At 38.4% G+C, this 22,531-nt stretch overlaps 1 protein-coding gene across 1 annotated transcript; it reads right to left on the reverse strand.

The window, feature by feature from the left end:
- Window positions 1-4,295: 4,295 nt before the first annotated feature.
- Window positions 4,296-16,352, reverse strand: riox2 (ribosomal oxygenase 2). The gene is made up of 10 exons (XM_054626037.1): window positions 16,271-16,352; window positions 14,055-14,501; window positions 12,649-12,768; window positions 11,997-12,125; window positions 10,174-10,277; window positions 7,567-7,669; window positions 6,318-6,483; window positions 6,053-6,141; window positions 5,846-5,956; window positions 4,296-4,615 (listed from the first exon to the last, which is right to left on the reverse strand). The coding sequence occupies exons 2-10, from the start codon at window positions 14,493-14,495 to the stop codon at window positions 4,463-4,465; spliced, it is 1,416 nt and encodes a 471-aa protein (XP_054482012.1). The 5' UTR covers window positions 14,496-14,501; window positions 16,271-16,352; the 3' UTR covers window positions 4,296-4,462.
- Between the last annotated feature and the right edge of the window lie 6,179 nt (window positions 16,353-22,531).

Consider the following 22,531-nt stretch of genomic DNA (forward strand, 5'->3'; position numbering starts at 1 on the left):
CTATGTTTTTTTTCAAACTAACTGTTCTATGACTTTTATTACTTTTTTCTACATACTATACTATGACCTTGTTAGACATACTATACAATGACTTTTGTCTACATACTATACTACAACTGTTTTATGACTTTTTGACTTACTATACTATGATTTTATTCAACATACAGCGGGTAAAATAAGTATTGAACACGTCACCATTTTTCTCAGTAAATATATTTCTAAAGGTGCTATTGACATGACATTTTCACCAGATGTCGGTAACAACCCAAGTAATCCATACATACAAAGAAAACCAAACAAATAAGTTCAGAAATGAAGTTATGTGTAATAAAATGGAATGACACAGAGAAAAAGTATTGAACACGCTAACTGAAATTTATTTAATACTTCATACAAAAGCCTTTGTTGGTAATGACAGCTTCAAGATGCCTCCTGTATGTAGAAACTTTTCTCCAAAGATTTTCTATTGGATTCAAGTCAGGTGATTGGCTGGGCCATTCTAGCAGCTTTATTTTCTTTCTCTGAAACCAATTGAGAGTTTCCTTGGCTGTGTGTTTGGGATCATTGTCTTGCTGAAATGTCCACCCTCGTTTCATCTTCATCATCCTGGTAGATGGCAGCAGATTTTTATCAAGAATGTCTCGGTACATTTTTCCATTCATCCTTCCTTCAATTATATGAAGTTTGCCAGTGCCGTATGCTGAAAAACAGCCCCACACCATGATGTTCCCACCTCCAAACCTCACTGTTGGTATGGTGTTTTTGGGGTGATGTGCAGTGCCATTTGACCTCCAAACATGGTGTGTATTATGGCATCCAAAGAGTTCAATTTTGGTCTCATCTGACCAGACTATATTCTCCCAGTATTTCACAGGCTTGTCTAAATGTTGTGCACCAAACTTTAAACGAGCTTCAACATGCTTTTTCTTCAGCAATGGAGTCTTGCGTGGTGAGCGTGCATACGGGCCACGGTGTCTTGTGGGACACCTTGGTAATGAGACACCTTTTTAAAGGCCATCAGTTGGGACTGAACCAGCTGATATTAATTTGCACTGACAAGGGGCAGGATTGCTTTCTAATTACTGATAGATTTCAGCTGGTGTCTTGGCTTTACATGCCTTTTTGCACCTCCCTTTCTTCATGTGTTCAATACTTTTTCCCTGTGTCATTCCATTTTATTACACATAACTTCATTTCTGAACTTATTTGTTTGGTTTTCTTTGTATGTATGGATTACTTGGGTTGTTACCGACATCTGGTGAACATTTCATGTCAATAGCACCTATAGAAATATATTTACTGTAAAAAATGGTGACGTGTTCAATACTTATTTTACCCGCTGTACTTATATAAGACTATTTTTTTTGACATATTTTACTATGACTTTATTCAACATACTATGATATTACTTTTTGGACTTTTTTCATGAAATACTATACTATGACCAATATTCGACATGATATACTATGACTTTTTTTCAACATACTATACTATGACCTTGTTCAACACATTATACTATGACTTTTTACGACAAATACTATACTATACTTTTCCTGACTTACTGTTCTTCGACTTCTTTTGACTTTTTTCAACATAATATACTACGACTTTTTTTGACATACTATACCTTGATTATTGTCTATTTGTACGTAAAATAGTATGACTTGTTTATTCTTTTTTTCAACATACTATAACATTGACATACTATACTATGACTTTTTTCCACATATTATACTATGACTTCTCATGTCCTTTTTAACATACTATAACCTTTTTGACAAACTATAATATGACTTAACAATTTTTTTCATTATGTTATCAACATATTATACTTTGCTTTTTTTACTTTTTTTATGACTTTTTTAAGATACTACACTATTAGATTTTTTTATTTCACGTCATATCATACTATGACTATTATTATGATCTTTTATGATATATTGTATTATTTTCTATGGCATACAATACTATAACTGTTTTTTTTTATTTCATTGCATACTATATACTATACATCTTTTATGGCGTTATTTATGACATACAATAAAATGATATTCTTGTGGCATACTACATTATGACACTGGAATAGCATGTCATACTTAGACTTCATGGCATAACGTATATATACCACATCATTATTTTTATGGCATTTTATTGCATACATTACTATGACTTTTTTATGAAATACTATGACTTTTTTAAGGCATACTATGCTATGATTTTTAAAATGATTTTATTGCATAATTTATAATGACATTGCTATGGCATATTATTCTACAAGAGTTTTAAATTACATGATTTGTTGTGACGTACTATACTATTGCCATTTTTCAATGGTAAATTTTACTATAACATTTTCATGACATACTAAATTATAATTGTATGGCATGCTATACTATAACTTTTGATTTCATTTTTTTTGAAACACCATGCTATTATTTAATAATAGCATTAATTTTAATGGCATACCTGACAATTACTTCTTTTATGACATGTTGATTTGCTGCGGCGGTGACAGTCGTGGTTGGAGCCATTATGTTTTTGGGTTGTTCATCTGTACGTACGTCTGTACGTCTATCATTCCTTTGTGTCCTCTTATAAGATGAAATGATGAAGTGACACTGCTCCTTGAGTAGTTGGCGGAGGCATACAACCTAGAAATGGTAATTCTAGTTCAGGGGATTTCAAACAAGCAGCCAGTCCACCATTGTGCCTATTCACTCAACACACTAATGACATGTTCTTTGTTTTCATGTTGTTCGTCCATCGGGTCCAATGTCTAATGAACACCTGGTGAGAATTTCTTCAAATTTGGCACAAATGTCTACCTGGACCACAGATGAACTGATTAGATTGTGGAGGTCAAGTTCACTGTGAACTTATTAGAAGGTAGAGGAGGAAGTCTTTTTAAAAGTAAGACTTACGGCATACGACAAATCACATTTGGATCATACTGCACGAGTTGTGAGAGTTTCTTAACTGATGCTTTGATATAATTTTGCTGTTAAACCCAACCCACCTTTACAGGAATTCATCAATGACCCGCTCTTTGGTTGTCCTTTCACCGTGGAGGCATGCTATAACGAAGTTTTCTTCAGGAATTAAAGGTAACACAGTGGGGTTTTTTTTGTCAAATACATCAAATACAAAGATGGTGGCGGTTTGAATGCCTAAATGCTATGTCAAAATTAAGTTGTGCCCCCCATAGGATTGTTCAAAAGAATTGATGGTTTGAGTTTATTCTTAAATGTGATTTTTTTTTCTGGTTGAAAGTTTTACAGTTTTGTTTTATAAAGCAGGTACCGTTATAGCAGATCTTATGTAGACGCATATTTCACCTCAAACCAAAACCCCATGTGGAACAACAGATATGTGCTATGTAAAGATAAATCTCTCTACTTATATCATTGGATGGGAAATATTTCATTAATAACTTGTTTGCTTTATGATCAATGATGTTGGCCATCTTAATAAAGTTTCTGCTCCTATCTCTAACATGCTTAGTTCGACTATGTGGTCAAAGCTATCCCTATTTCAGTCAAAACAATGTAGCAAATTCGTATGTGTTATAAGTTTACCGGTGCTGCATTTAATGATTCCTTTGGCTGACTTTGGTACATAATTGCAAGAAAAGTTAAATTGTTCAAACAAAAACTTCATCATCCAACGGTTTTCAGAATCCAAAGAGAAAAAATAGAGAACTATAGCAATATTACTTAACCTGTATGCCTTAAGACAAAAGATAAATAGTTTTTTCAGTAACACTTGCAAAGCCATATAACAATGCAGACCATCAGTTCAAAGCAATCACCACTGAATTTATGGAAACACAGCTACTGTGAGGAGTTAAATCAAAGCACGATGCCGCTCGATCATATATTACTATGTGTGTAGCATTGCCTTATCAAATATCAATTATAAATCAAAACCTGTGGCGTAGACATTAAAGGTGGGACTCCTGCTGACCCCTTGTGTCGACTGTATATCCACCTATAATGTCAGGGCCTGACCGTTTTTAGACAGCAGAGATTAATACAAAAAAGTTTGTATTAAGAAATTAGAGCTTTGGTTAATTTTATTGTTATGGATCTAATGATGACGTTATGGAAAGTGTTGTAGTGGATGCCGATGTGTCTTAGAATGAAAAGCTAACCCCTGGGACATGCTTCATTTTCTTTTTCTCATGCTGAACGAGAAATTGTATTGAGTTACAGAAGCTGGTGGAAGAGAGGCCAGACATTGGACTTGAACACACATCAACGCCTCGGCTCTCTATTGAAAATGCTTTTGCGGAGCGAGTCTTCAAAAAGCTACATCTGCACTGCTGGAGGTGTAGCAGCTTTATTCAGGGGAGCAAGGAAAAACAACACAGTAAGACAAAGAGCAATACTCCAAACGTATTCATAAATATCAACAGATGTCTATTTAATACATCACTTCAGTGATATTTTGACGTAGTGGTGTGCTATAGCACAACCAGCAGGCTCTCACTCCAGAGAGCCAGGACCAGACTGAGTTTGGCCTCCTGTGTGGGCAGCTGGAGCTGGGCCACGGTCAGCTGCTCTGTCTGTTGGAGCTGCCGCAGGGCCTGGAGGTGGGACAGAGGGAACTGCAGGCCCTGCAGAGACAATCGGGACAATCTCAACCAAACATATTTTAACATACATCACATACATCAAGGATTGTGCATTGCCAGTACAGCACTTAAGAGTGCTTCAGATGTTTGTTTGTGTCCACTGCTGTCAGCAGCTGGGACCACAGACTGGGCCAGATGTGACCCCCGATCATTCATTTTTAGCCGTGCCATGGCTCCCATATACCAGACCCACCAGTGACCCACCGCATCTACGACCAATACAGGGGCACATAGTCTCTCGCTCAATGCTTATATATGCCATAATATATTTCCATTTTTAATTTTAATTAAGGCAAATACTTTTTCTTTTTAAGTATTAAGTGCATTTTTGCAAATGTGATTAATCCACATTTGGTGCTCTAGTGCAGTGGTTTACAGCCTGGGGTCCTGGCCCCCTTCGGTGACAGACCTTCCATCGAAAACCTAAATTAAAGATTAAATGTTCAAAAATGACATTTGATTCAAAGTTGACTTGACTGAAAGAAAAAGACAGAAAATTGTTTTTTAATTAAGGATTTAAAATTCTCTCGTGCTGATTAACGGGGTTCAGCAGGCAGACACGCCCCTCCACCAGAAACATCTGTGAATGCTCAGTTAGGCACAGATTCTAGAGATGAATTTGATAACATCTTAGTTCAGATAGTAAGTTTAATTTAAAAGAGAAAGTAGAGATAAGTAGCCAACTAAACTAGTGTAAAATAACATGGTTGGCCATGGGTGGTTTCCCTTTTGTCCTCCACAATATGTAGAGTCCCCAGCTGCCAGTGATTCACAGTATTTAAACACAAAGCATTTTGTTGAACATTAAAGCAACGTAAACATGTTCTAGTAGAACCAAAAACACTAGCATAAACCTGAAAATGAGCATGATATGTCTCCTTTAATATTAATGTTCCATTTATTCATGAAGTTAAACACAAAAGTAAAAGAAACACAATGTGCAGACCAGAGATTACAAAATGAAAGAGTTGAGCCCAAAGACTCTACATAAACATAAATAAACAAAACAGAACACACATAAATAAACTAAACATACATGACAATATACACAGCAATCCAAAGTTGAATATCAGTTATCATGAAGAGGTTTGTTCAGTCTCTCTGTGGTCAGTGTTTCAACATGGCGTTGGCATTGTGCCAGCCTTATCCTTTAAAAGGAGTGAAGAAGGAAAACAACAAGCACCTCAATAAGGACAGTATTTAACAGCTTACCCTGGAGATGTCCTGCTCCTCCTCTTCATCACAACTCTCACCCATCATGTGGCTCTCCCTCTGGTTCTTCAGACAGTGTAAGACAAAGACTACCAGCTCTGTGGCCTCATCCTGAAAAACACACACAAACACACACACACACACACAGAGCTGAGTATGTCGCTGACTTCAATCTTTCCCGTTTGCCTGGATAGCTGATGGACTTACTGTTTTCTCTTGGCTGGGCTCCACTGTCATCACCATATGGTCCTTAAACCTCAAACACACCATATCCTCCAAGGCAGGAATTTTCCCAGCTGTGACACACACACACACACACACACACACACACACACACACACACACACACACACACACACACACACACACACACACACACACACACACACACACACACACACAAAGTGGCAATGTGAGTTCTAGCAATGTGCACATCGTTTTAACGCATACTAATGAGCAGAAACATGCTCACATGGCTCTGGCAGCTCCTGCTGGCTGTACGGTGGCAGTCGGTTCATGATGAAGTCTCTCTTCATGTGAGTGGAGCGGACTTCCTGAGTTTCGTTTTCCAGTTCATCAGCCAGAGATCTGAGGCCAGCGGCCAGCGTCCTGCCGATGTCCGGGCCTTCACTGTTACCCTACAAACCCAGACAGAGTCGGTGTTAACGCCTGTTGCTGAACATGATGAATGAATGCTGATACGATGTTTTACCTTACAGTGCTTGCAGGACTGTATGTTTCTTTACCAACTAAGGCCATAAAATGTCTGTTTGCACCACTACTTGAGATGATTTCTATGGCAAAATTACAATGTGCTGCCTGATCTGCATAATCACTACCTCTGCTGCTCCACTCCACATGAGTGGGTTAGTTTGGAGCCAGTAAATGAGCAGACAGGGGCCGGCCCAAAACATGGACCAGCTTGGACTGTTCTTCACGACTGTATCATCTTCCTGGTGGCATGAAAGCTGATGTCAAATCCTCTACAGGGTCGACTAGTCTTGAATTCTGAATAAAGTATAAACTAGAATTACCACCTCCTGGTTGTATGCCTCCAGCAACAAGCGATGTTGCATTTCCATGTCTGTCCAAAATGTCATCACTTCATTATTTTATCCTATCAATAATCCTAGAGTTGTGGCCAAAAACGTGTTTCTGAGGTCACAGTGACCTTCAACCAGCAAATTCTAATCAGTTCATTCTTGAGTCCAAGTGGACGTCTGTGTCAAATTTGAATAAATGACCTCATATCGTTCCTGAGTGGGGCTGCATCTAAAGATTATTTTGATGATTTCTTGATTGATCGATTATTAGCTTCATTAATCAATTATTAATCGGATAAAAAGCTGTTTTTTCAGCAAAAAACTAAACATGTTTCTCGTGTTCTTGAACAATATTATTTTCTACACACTGAGGATGCAGCCATTCACTGGGAATAAAATGTCACCTACACATCTTAGCATCTACTGTCTTTTTATCGTCTATTTGCCCTTGTTTAAATGGGTTGTGTTAATTATCATTATTGTTATCAGATTTGATAAGATATTACTCAAGTTTCAGTTGTGAACATTTAAATGATTCACTTTAGAGAGAATGAACAGCACGGACAGATGGAGAGAGACAGACAACCCAAAAACATAATCCGTCCAGCCGTGGCTGTCACAGAGGCATAGTGAAGTGGAACTGTAAGTTGGGTCACAGTAATCCAAACAGAGTTTTACCAGAAGGAGTGCTCTGGGCATGCCCTCTCTCAGGCTGACTTCAGCCTTGCTGCGGTCGCTCAGCAAGCTGGGAAATATGTCCAATAGCAAATCTCCCCATGACCTGAGGGAGGGACAGGTAGAGAGGACAGGTGAGATTATCAGAGGTGGGTGTCACGTTCTGACAGATTCAGATTCATTCTTTATGGTTTGTTTTCACAGTCTGTACACTATCAAACATATAAACAGGACCTCTGTACATGTAATGAGATGAGTGTAGCGTTACGTAGAAAACAATAAAAAAAACGGGCTGTTCTGTGGCAGCACACAGCCACTGTAAATGTTTTATCACACACAATACCAATCCATCTATCTGCCTGTCCAAATGAGCTTTTGTCTATTGAAGTAGAAAAACACTATGTAGGTGCTGTCCTTTTTAACTGTACACACCCAAAGTAGCTGTAGTTTGGCATTTTTGAACACTACATCACAATGTAGCGTTCTAAAGGGGCCAGTGCAGTTGTGTTTCTTTGTACTATCAAGATGTCATGTGTGGCTACTCTTTATTAGGGAGTAATGATGTATTACAATATACTTTAGTGATGATCGGACTTATTTTCTTCAATGAAAATTAGTTTTAAAAGCTCGGCCAGAAATGATGATCTGGATATGTTTCCATATTCTATTGACTTAACAGGGATGGACAGGGAAGTCTCCTCTGTTGTATTGATCTTAGTTGTTTTATTCAAAGCAGACCGTATCTCTTTATGCTAGTTTTATTCTACTACTTCTCCCAGTACTGAGGTAAAACCTAATACCCCCAATTCAAAGATTAAAAATCAAATATTTGGAGCAACGAGTTTGTTACAGTTTAACGTGCATAAGCATGTCCAAAAGCTGATTTTTAGGTATTTTTCTTCTGTTTTATGTACAGTGGGGCAAAAAAGTATTTAGTCAGCCACCAATTGTGCAAGTTCTCCCACTTAAAAAGATGAGAGAGGCCTGTCATTTTCATCATAGGTATACCTAAACTATGAGAGACAAAATGAGAAAACAAATTCCTGAAAATCACATTGTCTGATTTTTAAAGAATATATTTGCAAATTATGGTGGAAAATAAGTATTTGGTCAATAACAAAAGTTCATCTCAATACTTTGTTATATACCCTTTGTTGGCAATGACAGAGGTCAAACGTTTTCTGTAAGTCTTCACAAGCTTTTCACACACTGTTGCTGGTATTTTGGCCCATTCCTCCATGCAGATCTCCTCTAGAGCAGTGATGTTTTGGGGCTGTCGCTGGGCAACACGGACTTTCAACTCCCTCCACAGATTTTCTATGGGGTTGAGATCTGGAGACTGGCTAGGCCACTCCAGGACCTTGAAATGCTTCTTACGAAGCCACTCCTTCGTTGCCCGGGCGGTGTGTTTGGGATCATTGTCATGCTGAAAGACCCAGCCACGTTTCATCTTCAATGCCCTTGCTGATGGAAGGAGGTTTTCACTCAAAATCTCACGATACATGGCCCCATTCATTCTTTCCTTTACACGGATCAGTCGTCCTGGTCCCCTTGCAGAAAAACAGCCCCAAAGCATGATGTTTCCACCCCCATGCTTCACAGTAGGTATGTGTTCTTTGGATGCAACTCGGCATTCTTTCTCCTCCAAACACGACGAGTTGAGTTTTTACCAAAAAGTTCTATTTTGGTTTCATCTGACCATATGACATTCTCCCAATCCTCTTCTGGATCATCCAAATGCTCTCTAGCAAACTTCAGACGGGCCTGGACATGTACTGGCTTAAGCAGGGGGACACGTCTGGCACTGCAGGATTTGAGTCCCTGGCGGCGTAGTGTGTTACTGATGGTAGCCTTTGTTACTTTGGTCCCAGCTCTCTGCAGGTCATTCACTAGGTCCCCCCGTGTGGTTCTGGGATTTTTGTTCACCGTTCTTGTGATCATTTTGGCCCCACGGGGTGAGATCTTGCGTGGAGCCCCAGATCGAGGGAGATTATCAGTGGTCTTGTATGTCTTCCATTTTCTAATAATTGCTCCCACAGTTGATTTCTTCACACCAAGCTGCTTACCTATTGCAGATTCAGTCTTCCCAGCCTGGTGCAGGTCTACAATTTTGTTTCTGGTGTCCTTTGACAGCTCTTTGGTCTTGGCCATAGTGGAGTTTGGAGTGTGACTGTTTGAGGTTGTGGACAGGTGTCTTTTATACTGATAACAAGTTCAAACAGGTGCCATTAATACAGGTAACGAGTGGAGGACAGAGGAGCCTCTTAAAGAAGAAGTTACAGGTCTGTGAGAGCCAGAAATCTTGCTTGTTTGTAGGTGACCAAATACTTATTTTACCGAGGAATTTACCAATTAATTCATTAAAAATCCTACAATGTGATTTCCTGGATTATTTCCCCCCATTCTGTCTCTCATAGTTGAAGTGTACCTATGATGATCTCTCATCTTTTTAAGTGGGAGAACTTGCACAATTGGTGGCTGACTAAATACTTTTTTGCCCCACTGTACATAAGAAGATTAATGTGTGTTTTGAAACAAAGTAGACCTACACTCAACACTGATGAGACACGGCGTTACATTGAATGCTACGTGGAAGAGGAGCTCTCATACATTCTCTGGTAAGTGCTGAGAGTCAAGTGGGTCGAGTGGTCCACTCCTGCTGGGGTGCTGGCCTGATGGATGGTTCCTCTGGGAAAGTACAGAAGGTCTCCTGCCTGTGGAGGGAGGAGAGGATCTCACTCAAACAGAGAGCATATTTTATATGCTGCGGTTTTGTCGACAGCTTTGTGTATGAATATATATACAGCGGGTAAAATAAGTATTGAACACGTCACCATTTTTCTCAGTTAATATATTTCTAAAGGTGCTATTAACATGAAATATTCACCAGATGTCGGTAACAACCCAAGTAATCCATCCATACAAAGAAAACCAAACAAATAAGTTCATAAATTAAGTTAAGTGTAATAAAAATGGAATGACAGGGAAAAAGTATTGAACACATGAAGAAAGGGAGGTGCAAAAAGGCATGGAAAGCCAAGACACCAGCTGAAATCTATCAGTAATTAGAAAGCAATCCTGCCCCTTGTCAGTGCAAATTAATATCAGCTGGTTCAGTCCCAACTGATGGCCTTTAAAAAGGTGTCTCATTACCAAGGTGTCACACAAGAAACATCTCATGATGGGTAAAAGCAAAGAGCTCTCTCAAGACCTTCACAACCTTATTGTTGCAAAACATACTGATGGCATTGGTTACAGAAGGATTTCTAAACTTCTGAATGTTCCAGTGAGCTCTGTTACATAATCCGGAAGTGGAAAGAACATAATTTCACCATAAACCGGCCACAACCAGGTGCTCCTCGCAAGATTTCTGACAGAGGAGTGAAAATAATTATCAGAAGAGTTGTCCAAGAGCCAAGGACTACTTGTGGAGAGCTTCAGAAAGACCTGGAATTAGCAGGTACAATTGTTTCAAAGAAAACAATAAGTAATGCACTCAACCGCCGTTGAAGACTCCATTGCTGAAGAAAAAGCATGTTGAAGCTCATTTAAAGTTTGCTGCACAACATTTAGACTAGCCTGTGAAATACTGGGAGAATATAGTCTGGTCAGATGAGACCAAAATTGAACTCTTTGGATGCCATAATACACACCATGTTTGGAGGTCAAATGGCACTGCACATCACCCCAAAAACACCATACCAACAGTGAAGTTTGGAGGTGGGAACATCATGGTGTGGGGCTGTTTTTCAGCATACGGCACTGGCAAACTTCATATAATTGAAGGAAGGATCAATGGAAAAATGTACCGAGACATTCTTGATAAAAATCTGCTGCCATCTACCAGGATGATGAAGATGAAACGAGGGTGGACATTTCAGCAAGACAATGATCCCAAACACACAGCCAAGGAAACTCTCAATTGGTTTCAGAGAAAGAAAATAAAGCTGCTAGAATGGCCCAGCCAATCACCTGACTTGAATCCAATAGAAAATCTATGGAAAGAACTAAAGGTCAGAGTTCATAGAAGAGGCCCACGGAACCTTCAAGATTTGAAAACTGTTTATGTGGAAGAATGGGCCAAAATCACACCTGAGCAATGCATGCGACTAGTTTCTCCATACAGGAGGCGTCTTGAAGCTGTCATTACCAACAAAGGCTTTTGTACCAAGTATTAAATACATTTCAGTAAGCGTGTTCAATACTTTTTCCCTGTGTCATTCCATTTTATTACACATAACTTAATTTCTGAACTTATTTGTTTGCTTTTCTTTGTATGTATGGATTACTTGGGTTGTTACTGACATCTGGTGAAAATTTCATGTCAATAGCACCTTTAGAAATATATTTACTGAGAAAAATGGTGACGTGTTCAATACTTATTTTACCCGCTGTATATATATATATATATATATTTAGTTAGGGTGCTGTACCTTCAGCATGATGTCATGGGTCGGGCTGCCCATCCTCTCCTCTGACTCCACGCTGTACTCTGCTGCCAAAGGAACAGTGGGAGTGTAGAGGAGCCAACGTTTCTGCCCCTCCAGCTGCAGGATGAATACCTGTGCAAAAACAACACATCAGCATAATAAAAAATATATCTGTACCTGCTGTATGCTGATCACCGCTGCGTCTTCAATTGTACCTAAACTGTAAAAAGTTGCTTTGGACAAAAGTGTGCACAATTTACAGTAGTTAAATATATATATATATATAGTATAGTATAGTATATAATATATATTTAGTTAAATATCATAAATTCTATCCCCAACACTTATTAAACAGTTATAATAAATACATACTTTGCAAAACAAGCTTTTCAAAACCCATAATGAGCTTACAAAATATGCAAAACAAAATAGAAATCATTGACAGAGCCCATTCTGTACAAAGAGAACCTTCCCTTTCATTCATTTAGCTGAAATTACTTGTGTACTCCAGTTCACTCAAGTGAATGATTTCAGTAATTTAAGAAAGCTTGTGATTGGCTCTTATGGATTTTTTCAGTCATATATATTTTGTGGAATATTGGTGTGCTATAAATATGACTGCTGAATGAGTCCAGTCGTGGGTTCAGTGTCGTACCTCGACATCGTCATAGTGAGGCGGAAGGCCCTGGGACTCCTGTGGGGTGATGTAGACGTTAGAGCCCACCAAGGCTCCGAAGAAACACTCCAGCTTCTCCTGGATCCTCCACAGCTCATCCTGACCACACACAGGGAAAACTACATGAGTCATTCAGTTCTTATTGCATTTATTATACACTGCCACTTTGGACTCCCCTGTTATATTGATTTTTTCTTCTTTCCTTCAATAATAAATATATTTTGACATTGATCCAGACACCAAATGGGTTATTTCTATTTGAGATAGTTTTGGCACAAAAGAAGAAGAATTAAATGATTAAAACTTACGTATAGTCAATGTTGGGACCGTTTTTATCCCAAATACCCATTGATTTTGAATTTGTCTTCCAGTCAAGAAAAACATAAGTGACCCTCGATCATTTTTAAACCGCAATGGTGAATTTGGGCTGTTAATATTTTGGTAAGCCGTTTTTCTTTGGGCCCTCTGCGTTTAAGAGGTTTAAACTTGGATTTGTTAAGCTGATTTTCCAATAGTGCTAACCCTGGACTAACCTTCTCTTTCTATTGTGAAGTTTGAAGAAGAGCTTTGCTAAAGCAACACACCAGCTTATATTCAATCTTGCTATAGGCTACATTATTGTGAAACACATGACACAGGATCTGTTTCTGTTTAAATCTGCACACATTTTGATGCTAAGCTTCCAGTTTCTTTACCAATGACTGATGATTTGTTTTGTTGACTGTTCTTATTGAACCGTTGCTCAGAGGGATGTCTCCTTCCCCCCTTACAATTCAGGTTGAACCAATTCACATTATTCTTTAATCAATGTACAAAACAAACCCTTTAGACAAAATAACATCTAATGTAAAGAGGACTTTCTACAACCTAAAAACATGTCGAGTGGTCCTCTCAGCCATCGGACTGTAACAAATCTTCTGAAAGTTTTTGTGGAAGGAGATGCCAACCTTTAACGGCAGTGTATATGTTATATCCTACAATACTGCTGAAACTTTTCATTTTGGCACTGTATCATAACATTTTGTCATAAAAAAACTCATCTATCAAAAACCCACATTGAGTTGCTGCTCTTGTTGCTCCAATCAATCTGAAATTGTTAGGCAAGAGATCCAGAGTTGTATCTGTGAAGTGAACAGCTGCGTTCTTCTTCTCTTGTACAGTGTGTACTATGTGGTATTGTCTGAAAGAGCCAACAGCAACACATGACTGCTTATTTCCAATTTCAAAAAAAGACACTGGATGAAATAATAAAGATTGATCTGTTGTTAATATATGAATATTGATTAGTGCGAGGAATGCCGTGTCAATGAATAACTGATTGATGGACTAACATTAGCAGTGGCATTATTTGTCCCAAAGACAACAAAGCCAGGATTTCCTCTCACCTTGAACCTCTGCGGCTGGTGGAACTGGATGGTGGCCTTGTTCTGAACGAAGCTCTTGTTGAGGACACTGCTCTTAACTCGTCCCTGCTTGTTGAGCACTTTTTTCTTGCCGTCGATGCAGCGCACGACGTTGACGTCCCTGTAGTATTCCAGATCCTCGGAGCACAGGCTCGGCAGGTCGGACAGCTGGAACAAAGAGCGGTAGTAGGAGGCAGTGTCGGGATCAGACCTCTGCAGGTGGAGGGGCTTCTTCTCCCAGTACTCGCTGAAGAACTGCTCCGTCCCCATGGGCTGGATGAGGCTCTGGAACAGGCTGACCGGGCTGTTGAAGCACAGGGGGGATGGAGGGTCGCTGGGCTTTAGCTTGCTCTGTTTGGGAGGGAGCTGCTCATCGTCGCTGCTCTGTCTCTTTACAGTCTTTGCTTTGCTTTTCTTTGGCATTTTAATCTGAAAAATGAACACAATTCAAAGAATATCATTGGTGAGATGCTGAACCCAAAGCAGGCTGAATCTGGAGAAACCATTTGCTGTACGGCTATTTCTGCTACCAACAGGCCTAAACGTATTGGGTTTGGTGCATTCCCCTTTAGAAACAAACATCTAAAACGCTATGGTGTGAATGTAAAATAATTTATTTCCTTCAGCCCCTGGACAGGGCATCGGCCACTACACTGTTCTTGCCGGAAATTTGCTTAACTTCAATCTTAAAGGCCGACTCCATCTGTGTTCTTTAACTGGGTTTTCTAATGGAAGCGCCCACTGAGCTGTCAACCAAAGCATTAACATTACTTACTACAGCAAGCTGATCAATAAAGTTATGAATAATGTGAACACTAGCACCAGCTGAGTCAATATTAGCTGTGTTAAGTCTGAAAATAACTGAAAGGTTTACTTTCAGGGTTTTTTTTTAACAGGGTTGTATGTACCTCTGTGTACTGTGAGGTCAAAATATTGTTATCAATGGAGCCTGGTGGTTTTGAAGAGAGCGATTGAACAAACTGGACCAGATGCAAACAGTCTTGTCACCATTAACATTTGAAATTAGATAAGATAAGATAAGATAATCCTTTATTAGTCCCGCAGCGGGGAAATTTGCAGGCTTACAACAGCGTAGAGTAAAGTGCACACAAGAGACATAGTAGAAGAAGACAAGCTAAGAAATGAAAGTATTATAAATAAGCAATAAAAAAAAAACAGTAGAAAAAACAACAATAACTGAAATACTATATTTACAGACAGAGAAAAAAACCCAACAACAACTATTTTAACTATTGTTGTTGGTTTTTTTTCATCTTTTTTTCATCAGGGTCCACATCTTTAAAATAAACTCCTCCTGGGCACCTCTAATTTCTTTACAGCTGCTTTGGGATCAGATGTTTGGGTCACTTTGGTTTGACAGTGTAACATTCATATGTGCTACATTCCTCTTGGCTGATAGAACTGTAAAATCAGTGGTGTGTAGTAACGAAGTAGAAATACTTCGTTACTGTACTTAAGTCGTTTTTTTTGTTTGATCTTCTAATTTAGCTACACATGGTGTATGTTAGGCTGCTGTCTCTGTTTGTACCTCCTTGTCCTTGGTCATGGTGGCCACAGCACTTAAAAGAATAAACTTTATAATTCTCAAAATTCTGACCCTTTGCTTTTTTATTAACAGCATTTACTTGTACTTTTACTTTCAATACTTAAGTACATTTAATATCAGAAAATTACTTTTGATACTTAAGTACAGTAAATATCAGATACTTTAAGACTTTTACTCAAGTAGTATTCTAATAGGTGACTTTCACTTTTACTGGAGTCATTTCCCAGTAAGGTATCTTTACTTTTACTCAAGTATGGCTTTTGGGTACTTTATACACCACTGTGTAAAATCCGCCATACCAAAATAATGCATACTTCTTTAAAATATCGAAAATGGCGTTAGCAGCAGAGACATTATTTTGGGACTACTTTAGCTTGACAGTGTGTATTTAATGTGACATTCATATGTCTGCATGTAAATACTTATACCAACTGTATACTCAGTGTAAGCGTCTGATATTAATAACTACGACATTAAGCAAACCTTGTTACTTTCAGTCCAATCAAGGGATCTCTATTAGTTGGACGGTGTTTCGCCTCTAATGAGCAGATAGAGTCTGACGGTCAGTGTAGCTTTGATATGCATTATTAATTATGTTTGTGTGAGAGTTTAAACAAGTCTACAGTCTCACCTCTTCACCAGCAGCTCAGATGTGTTGAACCTCCCCACGTGAAGCGAGTTGTGTGTTTCGCTAAATATGTCCGACTGGAAACTCGGTACTAACATAGAATATGTGGTTCCCCGTGTGCATCGCTGGGGGGCGCTGTTAGGCGGATGTCACATTTTTGTTCAATTTCCATGCTCAGTGTTGCTTTTTTCACCACGACGGAACTGAACAAATATATTAATTATAAATATGGGTATAATGATTCACATTTTCTCTCCTGGAAGCCACATAATTGTTCACGAAAAGTGACACAAATATATCTATCTATCTATCTATCTATCTATCTATCTATCTATCTATCTATCTATCTATCTATCTATCTATCTATCTATCTATCTATCTATCTATCTATCTATCTATCTATCTATCTCTATCTATCTATCTATCTATCTATCTATCTATCTATCTATCTATCTATCTATCTATCTATATCTATCTCTATCATCTCTATCTATCTATCTATCTATCTATCTATCTATCTATCTATCTATCTATCTATCTATCTATCTATCTATCTATCTATCTATCTATCTATCTATCTATCTATCTATCTATCTATCTATCTATCTATCTATCTATCTATCTATCTATCTATCTATCTATCTATCTATCTATCTATCCATCCATCTATCTATCTATCTATCTATCGGTTAGTATGTCTGTGTTACAGTCACAGAGTGTGTGATAATATTAATATTTTTTCTTAAATAAAACATGGTTTGTTTAGCGTGAAATGAGAGTAGGGTTACAAATGTCCTGACATGTAATAGGAACCAGAAAGCCCACATGGTGGCCTGAAAAAACACCAAAACCAGTATCTCCAGTTGGGAGAAACATCTGATATTATTCTATTCAATGACACCTTTATGTTAAACTGACTTAATCTCAGTGGAGAGATTTGGGGTCAAATAGTCCAAGAAAAGGTTAAATATGTTAAGGATCCCAACTGTATAAAAAGTAGTAAAAAAAAGTTCATCTAGACCAACAACATTATTCCTAAACTGTCACATTAAAGCCATGTAAAGAATCTGAATCAGTCTTCCTCCACCGCAGAGAGGCAGCCTACCCACAGGTCTTAGTCTAGCACAGGACTGACACATACACACAGACAAGCCCATCCAGGGGTAATTAAGACCTTCCAGCTTACATGATCTTTAATTAACAGCCAAATTTAAGAAAAAAATTATCATAAGATTTTTCAAAAGTTGCACTGCAATCATACATCAGATAATAGTAAATTATTGTAAATATTCTTTCTTGACTTATGCATCAGAAACTGGTTCCCAGAGGGCAACAGTTCATACAAATCATACAAGGTAGGGGGGTATCCAAATATATGTGTTGATATGTTCTGAGATTTTCTACTGATTTAACATACTGTTAACCTCTCTAGCTAGTGTGTTCTTTATTCACAAAAATATTATTATATTCCTTTATTGATCCCCATGGGGAAATTCGGTGTTGCAGCAGCTCAACTACACAGAAACAGATAATAAATACACATATTATACAATAAAATAAAAATAGAATAAAATAAAAAATAAGAATACAAATAAAAAATGTACAGTATATCCACATGGGGGGCTGGTCAGCATGATGACAGACTCCACAGTCTGATGGCAGTGGACTTATTTGACGATATAAGGCACTAAATGTACATACATAGTCTAAGATGTCTGTGATGCTGGTGCACAGCCAGTCCTTGGGTTCCTCTGGACCAGGAGTTGCTATAGAACCTTCCACACCTCACTTTCAGCCCCTGCTCTCTGTCTAGACAGGAGGATCTGACTGGCTGATCAGGTAACATAAAAGTTGCTGGACAAACTCTTTAAAGTTTATTTAGAGATCTTTAAATTTTGTTTTCATGGTATCAGTTTTTATCATCATGCTGCTTCACCTCTTCAGATTCATCTATGATGGGGTGGCACCACAATAAGAGCTCCTACTGTAAAATATGACAAGTCATTAGAGGTCTGCTGCTGTCCTCTGGTGGAGTGACTACGTCTGCACAGGACACTTTTTCATGGCGGTCACGGCAGGCCTCCATGTTGAATGTGTTAACGATGGCTGTTAACCTTCAAGTAGCCGTACACACATGAATTATTCAGATTTTAGGAATGCTCAAGTTAAAAATGTTATACGATTGGATTTGTCGAATCAGAGAATAATATTACAACTACTTTGACAACTATCAGTGACGACAGATAGAAAGAAAAAAAAGTATTCCCACATCCATGGTGGATGATGATCAAACTTTATTTAATTATTTTTTTTTCAGCAAATTGTTTCCTAGTTTAATAAATTATTTATTATCATTTGTCATTTTTGTCAAAAATAAATTACTCATCCTCCAATTAATCTGATCCCCTAAACATTCACATCATGGATATCACTGAATCCTTATAGAATTCCTCAGCAGGTCATGATGAAATTAATGCTGGTTTAGTTAAAGATGTATAATATAATCCATCCCTTGACTCATGTTTAGTGCCATGTATCCATTCTAATTACCACCCAGTCTAAATGTTTCCTCCTTTCCCCAAAATCTAATTCATGATTGTTCATGATTTCATAAAAATCACTCAACTTCCTTGGCAATATTACGACCCACTCATACAATAACTGTCTTAATAAAAATGTGAACACAGACACACCACGAGAGGGCAGCATGAGACCAGGTATGATTTATCGATTTCAAAGTAATCCGGTTTGGATAACGTCTGCCTGATTTGGTTTTCCCATTGAAAAAAATGGACAGTTATCTCATTAGAGATTTAAATTAGAACTGCTCCTGCTTCAATTACAGATCAATCTATGATTTTATTTTTTTGCAAATGTTTTTAAGCCACCGTTTGGACAATTTGCATCAAGTGAATACACAAAGCAAGTATGGTGACATTTGAACTGTGTGTTAATAAGAACATTTGCTGTCTTCAGGGTATTGGCTTTCATTTTATTTTTTCTCCTCTAATACAGACAGAGCACCTTTTCATTCACCTCTAAACCCCATGTCTGCTGTCTGCACACTACTAAACACTTAACACTATAGTGCACAGGGTTAATGAGAGACGTACTGTATGCTGAAACACTGTGTGTGTGTGTGTGTGTGTGTGTGTGTGTGTGTGTGTGTGTGTGTGTGTGTGTGTGTGTGTGTGTGTGTGTGTGTGTGTGTGTGTGTGTGTGTGTGTGTGTGTGTGTGTGTGTCTGTTCCCCTGCTCCCTGCTCTGGAATCCAGGCTGCTGTGATGTCACATAGAAGACGGAATGTGTCATGGTGCAGAATGCATTCTGCTGTGGAGTCACACAGAATGTGGAATGTTACAGTGAGGAGCATCCTAGTAGGAAATATTAATTTGATGAAAGACTTTGGAGAGGTAACACATCAAACTTGAACATCATGTCTGAGATTAGCGATATGTTTAGAGGCGCTACAGAGAAAGACAACGACGAGAGGATGGGAGTGCACTTCATCGATCTAGAGGAGGTTTTGGACCCATCTGTGGATCGACGACAAAAGAGCCAAGAAGAGAAGAAGTACGTCTTTCAAAGTTAAATATGGGTTGTGTATTTGCTCCCAAGGGTTGTTTGGCAACATGTGATAAAGACACCTGTAGATATGTAAACTTTATACTCTTGTGTGTGTGCAGTGAACGAGAGGAGCTCAGGAGAAGACTGTATCAGGCCGAAACCCGCTACAGAGAGAAGTGTGAGGTTAGTGAGCGGTTGTATCAGCACGGACTGGACCTCGAGGCGGACATGAACGAGTTGGCAGCCAAGAATAAGTTCCTGGCCGGCAAATTGATAGAGTAAGACACCTAACCAGTCACTCATACACACACTGGCCATCAAGTCTGCTCTGCTCAAAAATTCAACATCTATCTAATGTGATTGTTAGTGAATCAACGGGCTTAGAAACTATATTAATAGTTTATGTGGTTGATTTTGTATTCAGGTTACAACAGCAGACGGCAAACATGAGAAAAATGAGAGAGGAGGAGGATGAAGAAGCATCTCAGGAGGAGAGCAGGCAGATGATGAGTCGAGCAATTAACGTCATGAAGATGGTGAACACATGCTTACATTTATTCTCCTGTTTGTTGATGCAAAGATGGGAGTAGATTACATTTACCAAATAAGAAAACGAGAGGTGGGGGTGTAAACGTTTGCATTAATTTATAACGTTATTAGGTTTAAATACATACTTGTGAATGACTTACACAAGTAGGGGAATGGGTTTCACAGATTTGAAATTCAGCATATTGGAAAACATCCTCGTCACCTCGTCATTAGCAAACAGGTCAGATTTTCCAGGGGTCAGGTCTACAGTAGCAATAAATAACAAGCAAATTATATTGTATCACTGTAAAATGTTTACATTGAACATATGCTGTGACAAAGATCATTTAAATCACTTTTTCTTAAAATCCATTTCTGTCGACCCACTTTGTGAGTGACAAACAATCGTGACCCAGTTCACAAATTTCTTATTTCCTTATATTATCACCTTATATTATTTCAAATAGGTAAACCAAACTTTTGGAAAGGATATACATTTGATAAATGACATGTTAGTTGTATGTATGTGTTATTGAAAACATTTACATGTTACATATTTTATAAATGAGTCCAAAAAATGGCTAGGTTAACATGCTCTTGTTTTATTCTTCTCATCAGTAAAACAAACAGAATGTGTGCCAGCCTTTAATTTTAGATTCAATGTAATACGAATGCTACAGAACAATGCAAACATTCAGGCTCCCTCATGTGCAGATATAAATGTTAAATAAAAGAATAGGGAAGAAATTCTGTTCATTTATTCGATGACCCAAATAAAATCTCTCCTGCGACCCACCTGCTGGTACCGACCCAGTGTTTGGGAATGAATAGTTTAGAGAATTGCAGTATAGCATATGTAAACATGATACAATAACACGTTGGAGTCCATTCCAAATATACATTATATGTGCAGTTTGCATTCAGCATTTTGGAATAATACCTCACTTGCTGTTTTTTGCAACGTTGTTCACTTTTTTGCACCAAAGTTGAATGTTGCAGACTGTCTTAACTCTGGATCATAGTTTTAATTAAAAAATATATATATTTAATTTAAAAAGTCAGCCGTAGGGCGAACTTATAATATGTCTTCATCGAAACAACATCAGAAAAAAAAATATCTTGAGACCTTAAAATTCAGGATTTGTGGAGACATTTTCATCTGGGGCGGTGGTGCATAAAGTTTAATTTCAGATCTCTTTTATCACAAAGCTAGATATTAGACTTAAACAGGACTGTAAAAAAAGGGGGACAGCTAAACTGGTAGTCCTTATTTCTTTGCTTTTCTTTGTTTTTGTGCAGGAGAAGGAGAAGCTGAGGGAGAAACATAAGGATTTGACTGCTGAGGTACGAACCCTGACTCTTGCACACACTGGTTATCTCTGTTCTCACATTATGTGTGGCATTTTAACCATTTTACAGACAAACTTTGATCTTTGAAAGCAATAAGAAGCATTTACTGGCTGCAGATGTGCCAAAGTCCCTCATAGATTTGTAGAAAAACCACAGCCCCAACTAAAAAGAAAAGTGTTTAGTTGGTGTTAATTTCTGAGCATCCTCCTTTGGACCCGACTCTCACTCTGAGCTGTTTCTCATTCAGCTGGAACAACTGTCTCTGCCACCAAAATATCAGGAACAAATACCAAAGCTGAAGACAGCTGAGCAGGAATTAAAGGTAAAACCCTTTTTCCTCATTCAAAGCAATGCAATGATATATATTCTTCCAAACAGTCTGTCCAATCTGTCCAAATAGCGCATTCCTTCAGTTAAGTTATGGTTGACTGGTTATGTGTTTCATAGCACAAGCTGGAGCAGGTTCAAGAAGTCCTACGTAGCAAAGATGAGGAAATAGAGAAGGTATGAACAGCTTTATGACATCTTCAAGATATCATATTGTGAAGTGGCTTCATCTTCAACATCATAGTTGTTGGTGAGTTGAAAATGTCTGTTAATCTGAGCGTCTTTGTGTCGGCAGATATCCACGACTGTCATTCAAAGAAGCAACGAGACAAAGGAGTATTTCAACAACATCGAGGTATGTACCACATCCTGTATGTTGTATGTGTGTGTGTGTGTGTGTGTGTGTGTGTGTGTGTGTGTGTGTGTGTGTGTGTGTGTGTGTGTGTGTGTGTGTGTGTGTGTGTGAGCTTACTGTCACCCCTGTACCTTTCTG

The sequence above is a fragment of the Anoplopoma fimbria genome, chromosome 24 (genome assembly GCF_027596085.1).
Source record: "Anoplopoma fimbria isolate UVic2021 breed Golden Eagle Sablefish chromosome 24, Afim_UVic_2022, whole genome shotgun sequence".
Lineage (NCBI taxonomy): Eukaryota > Metazoa > Chordata > Actinopteri > Perciformes > Anoplopomatidae > Anoplopoma > Anoplopoma fimbria.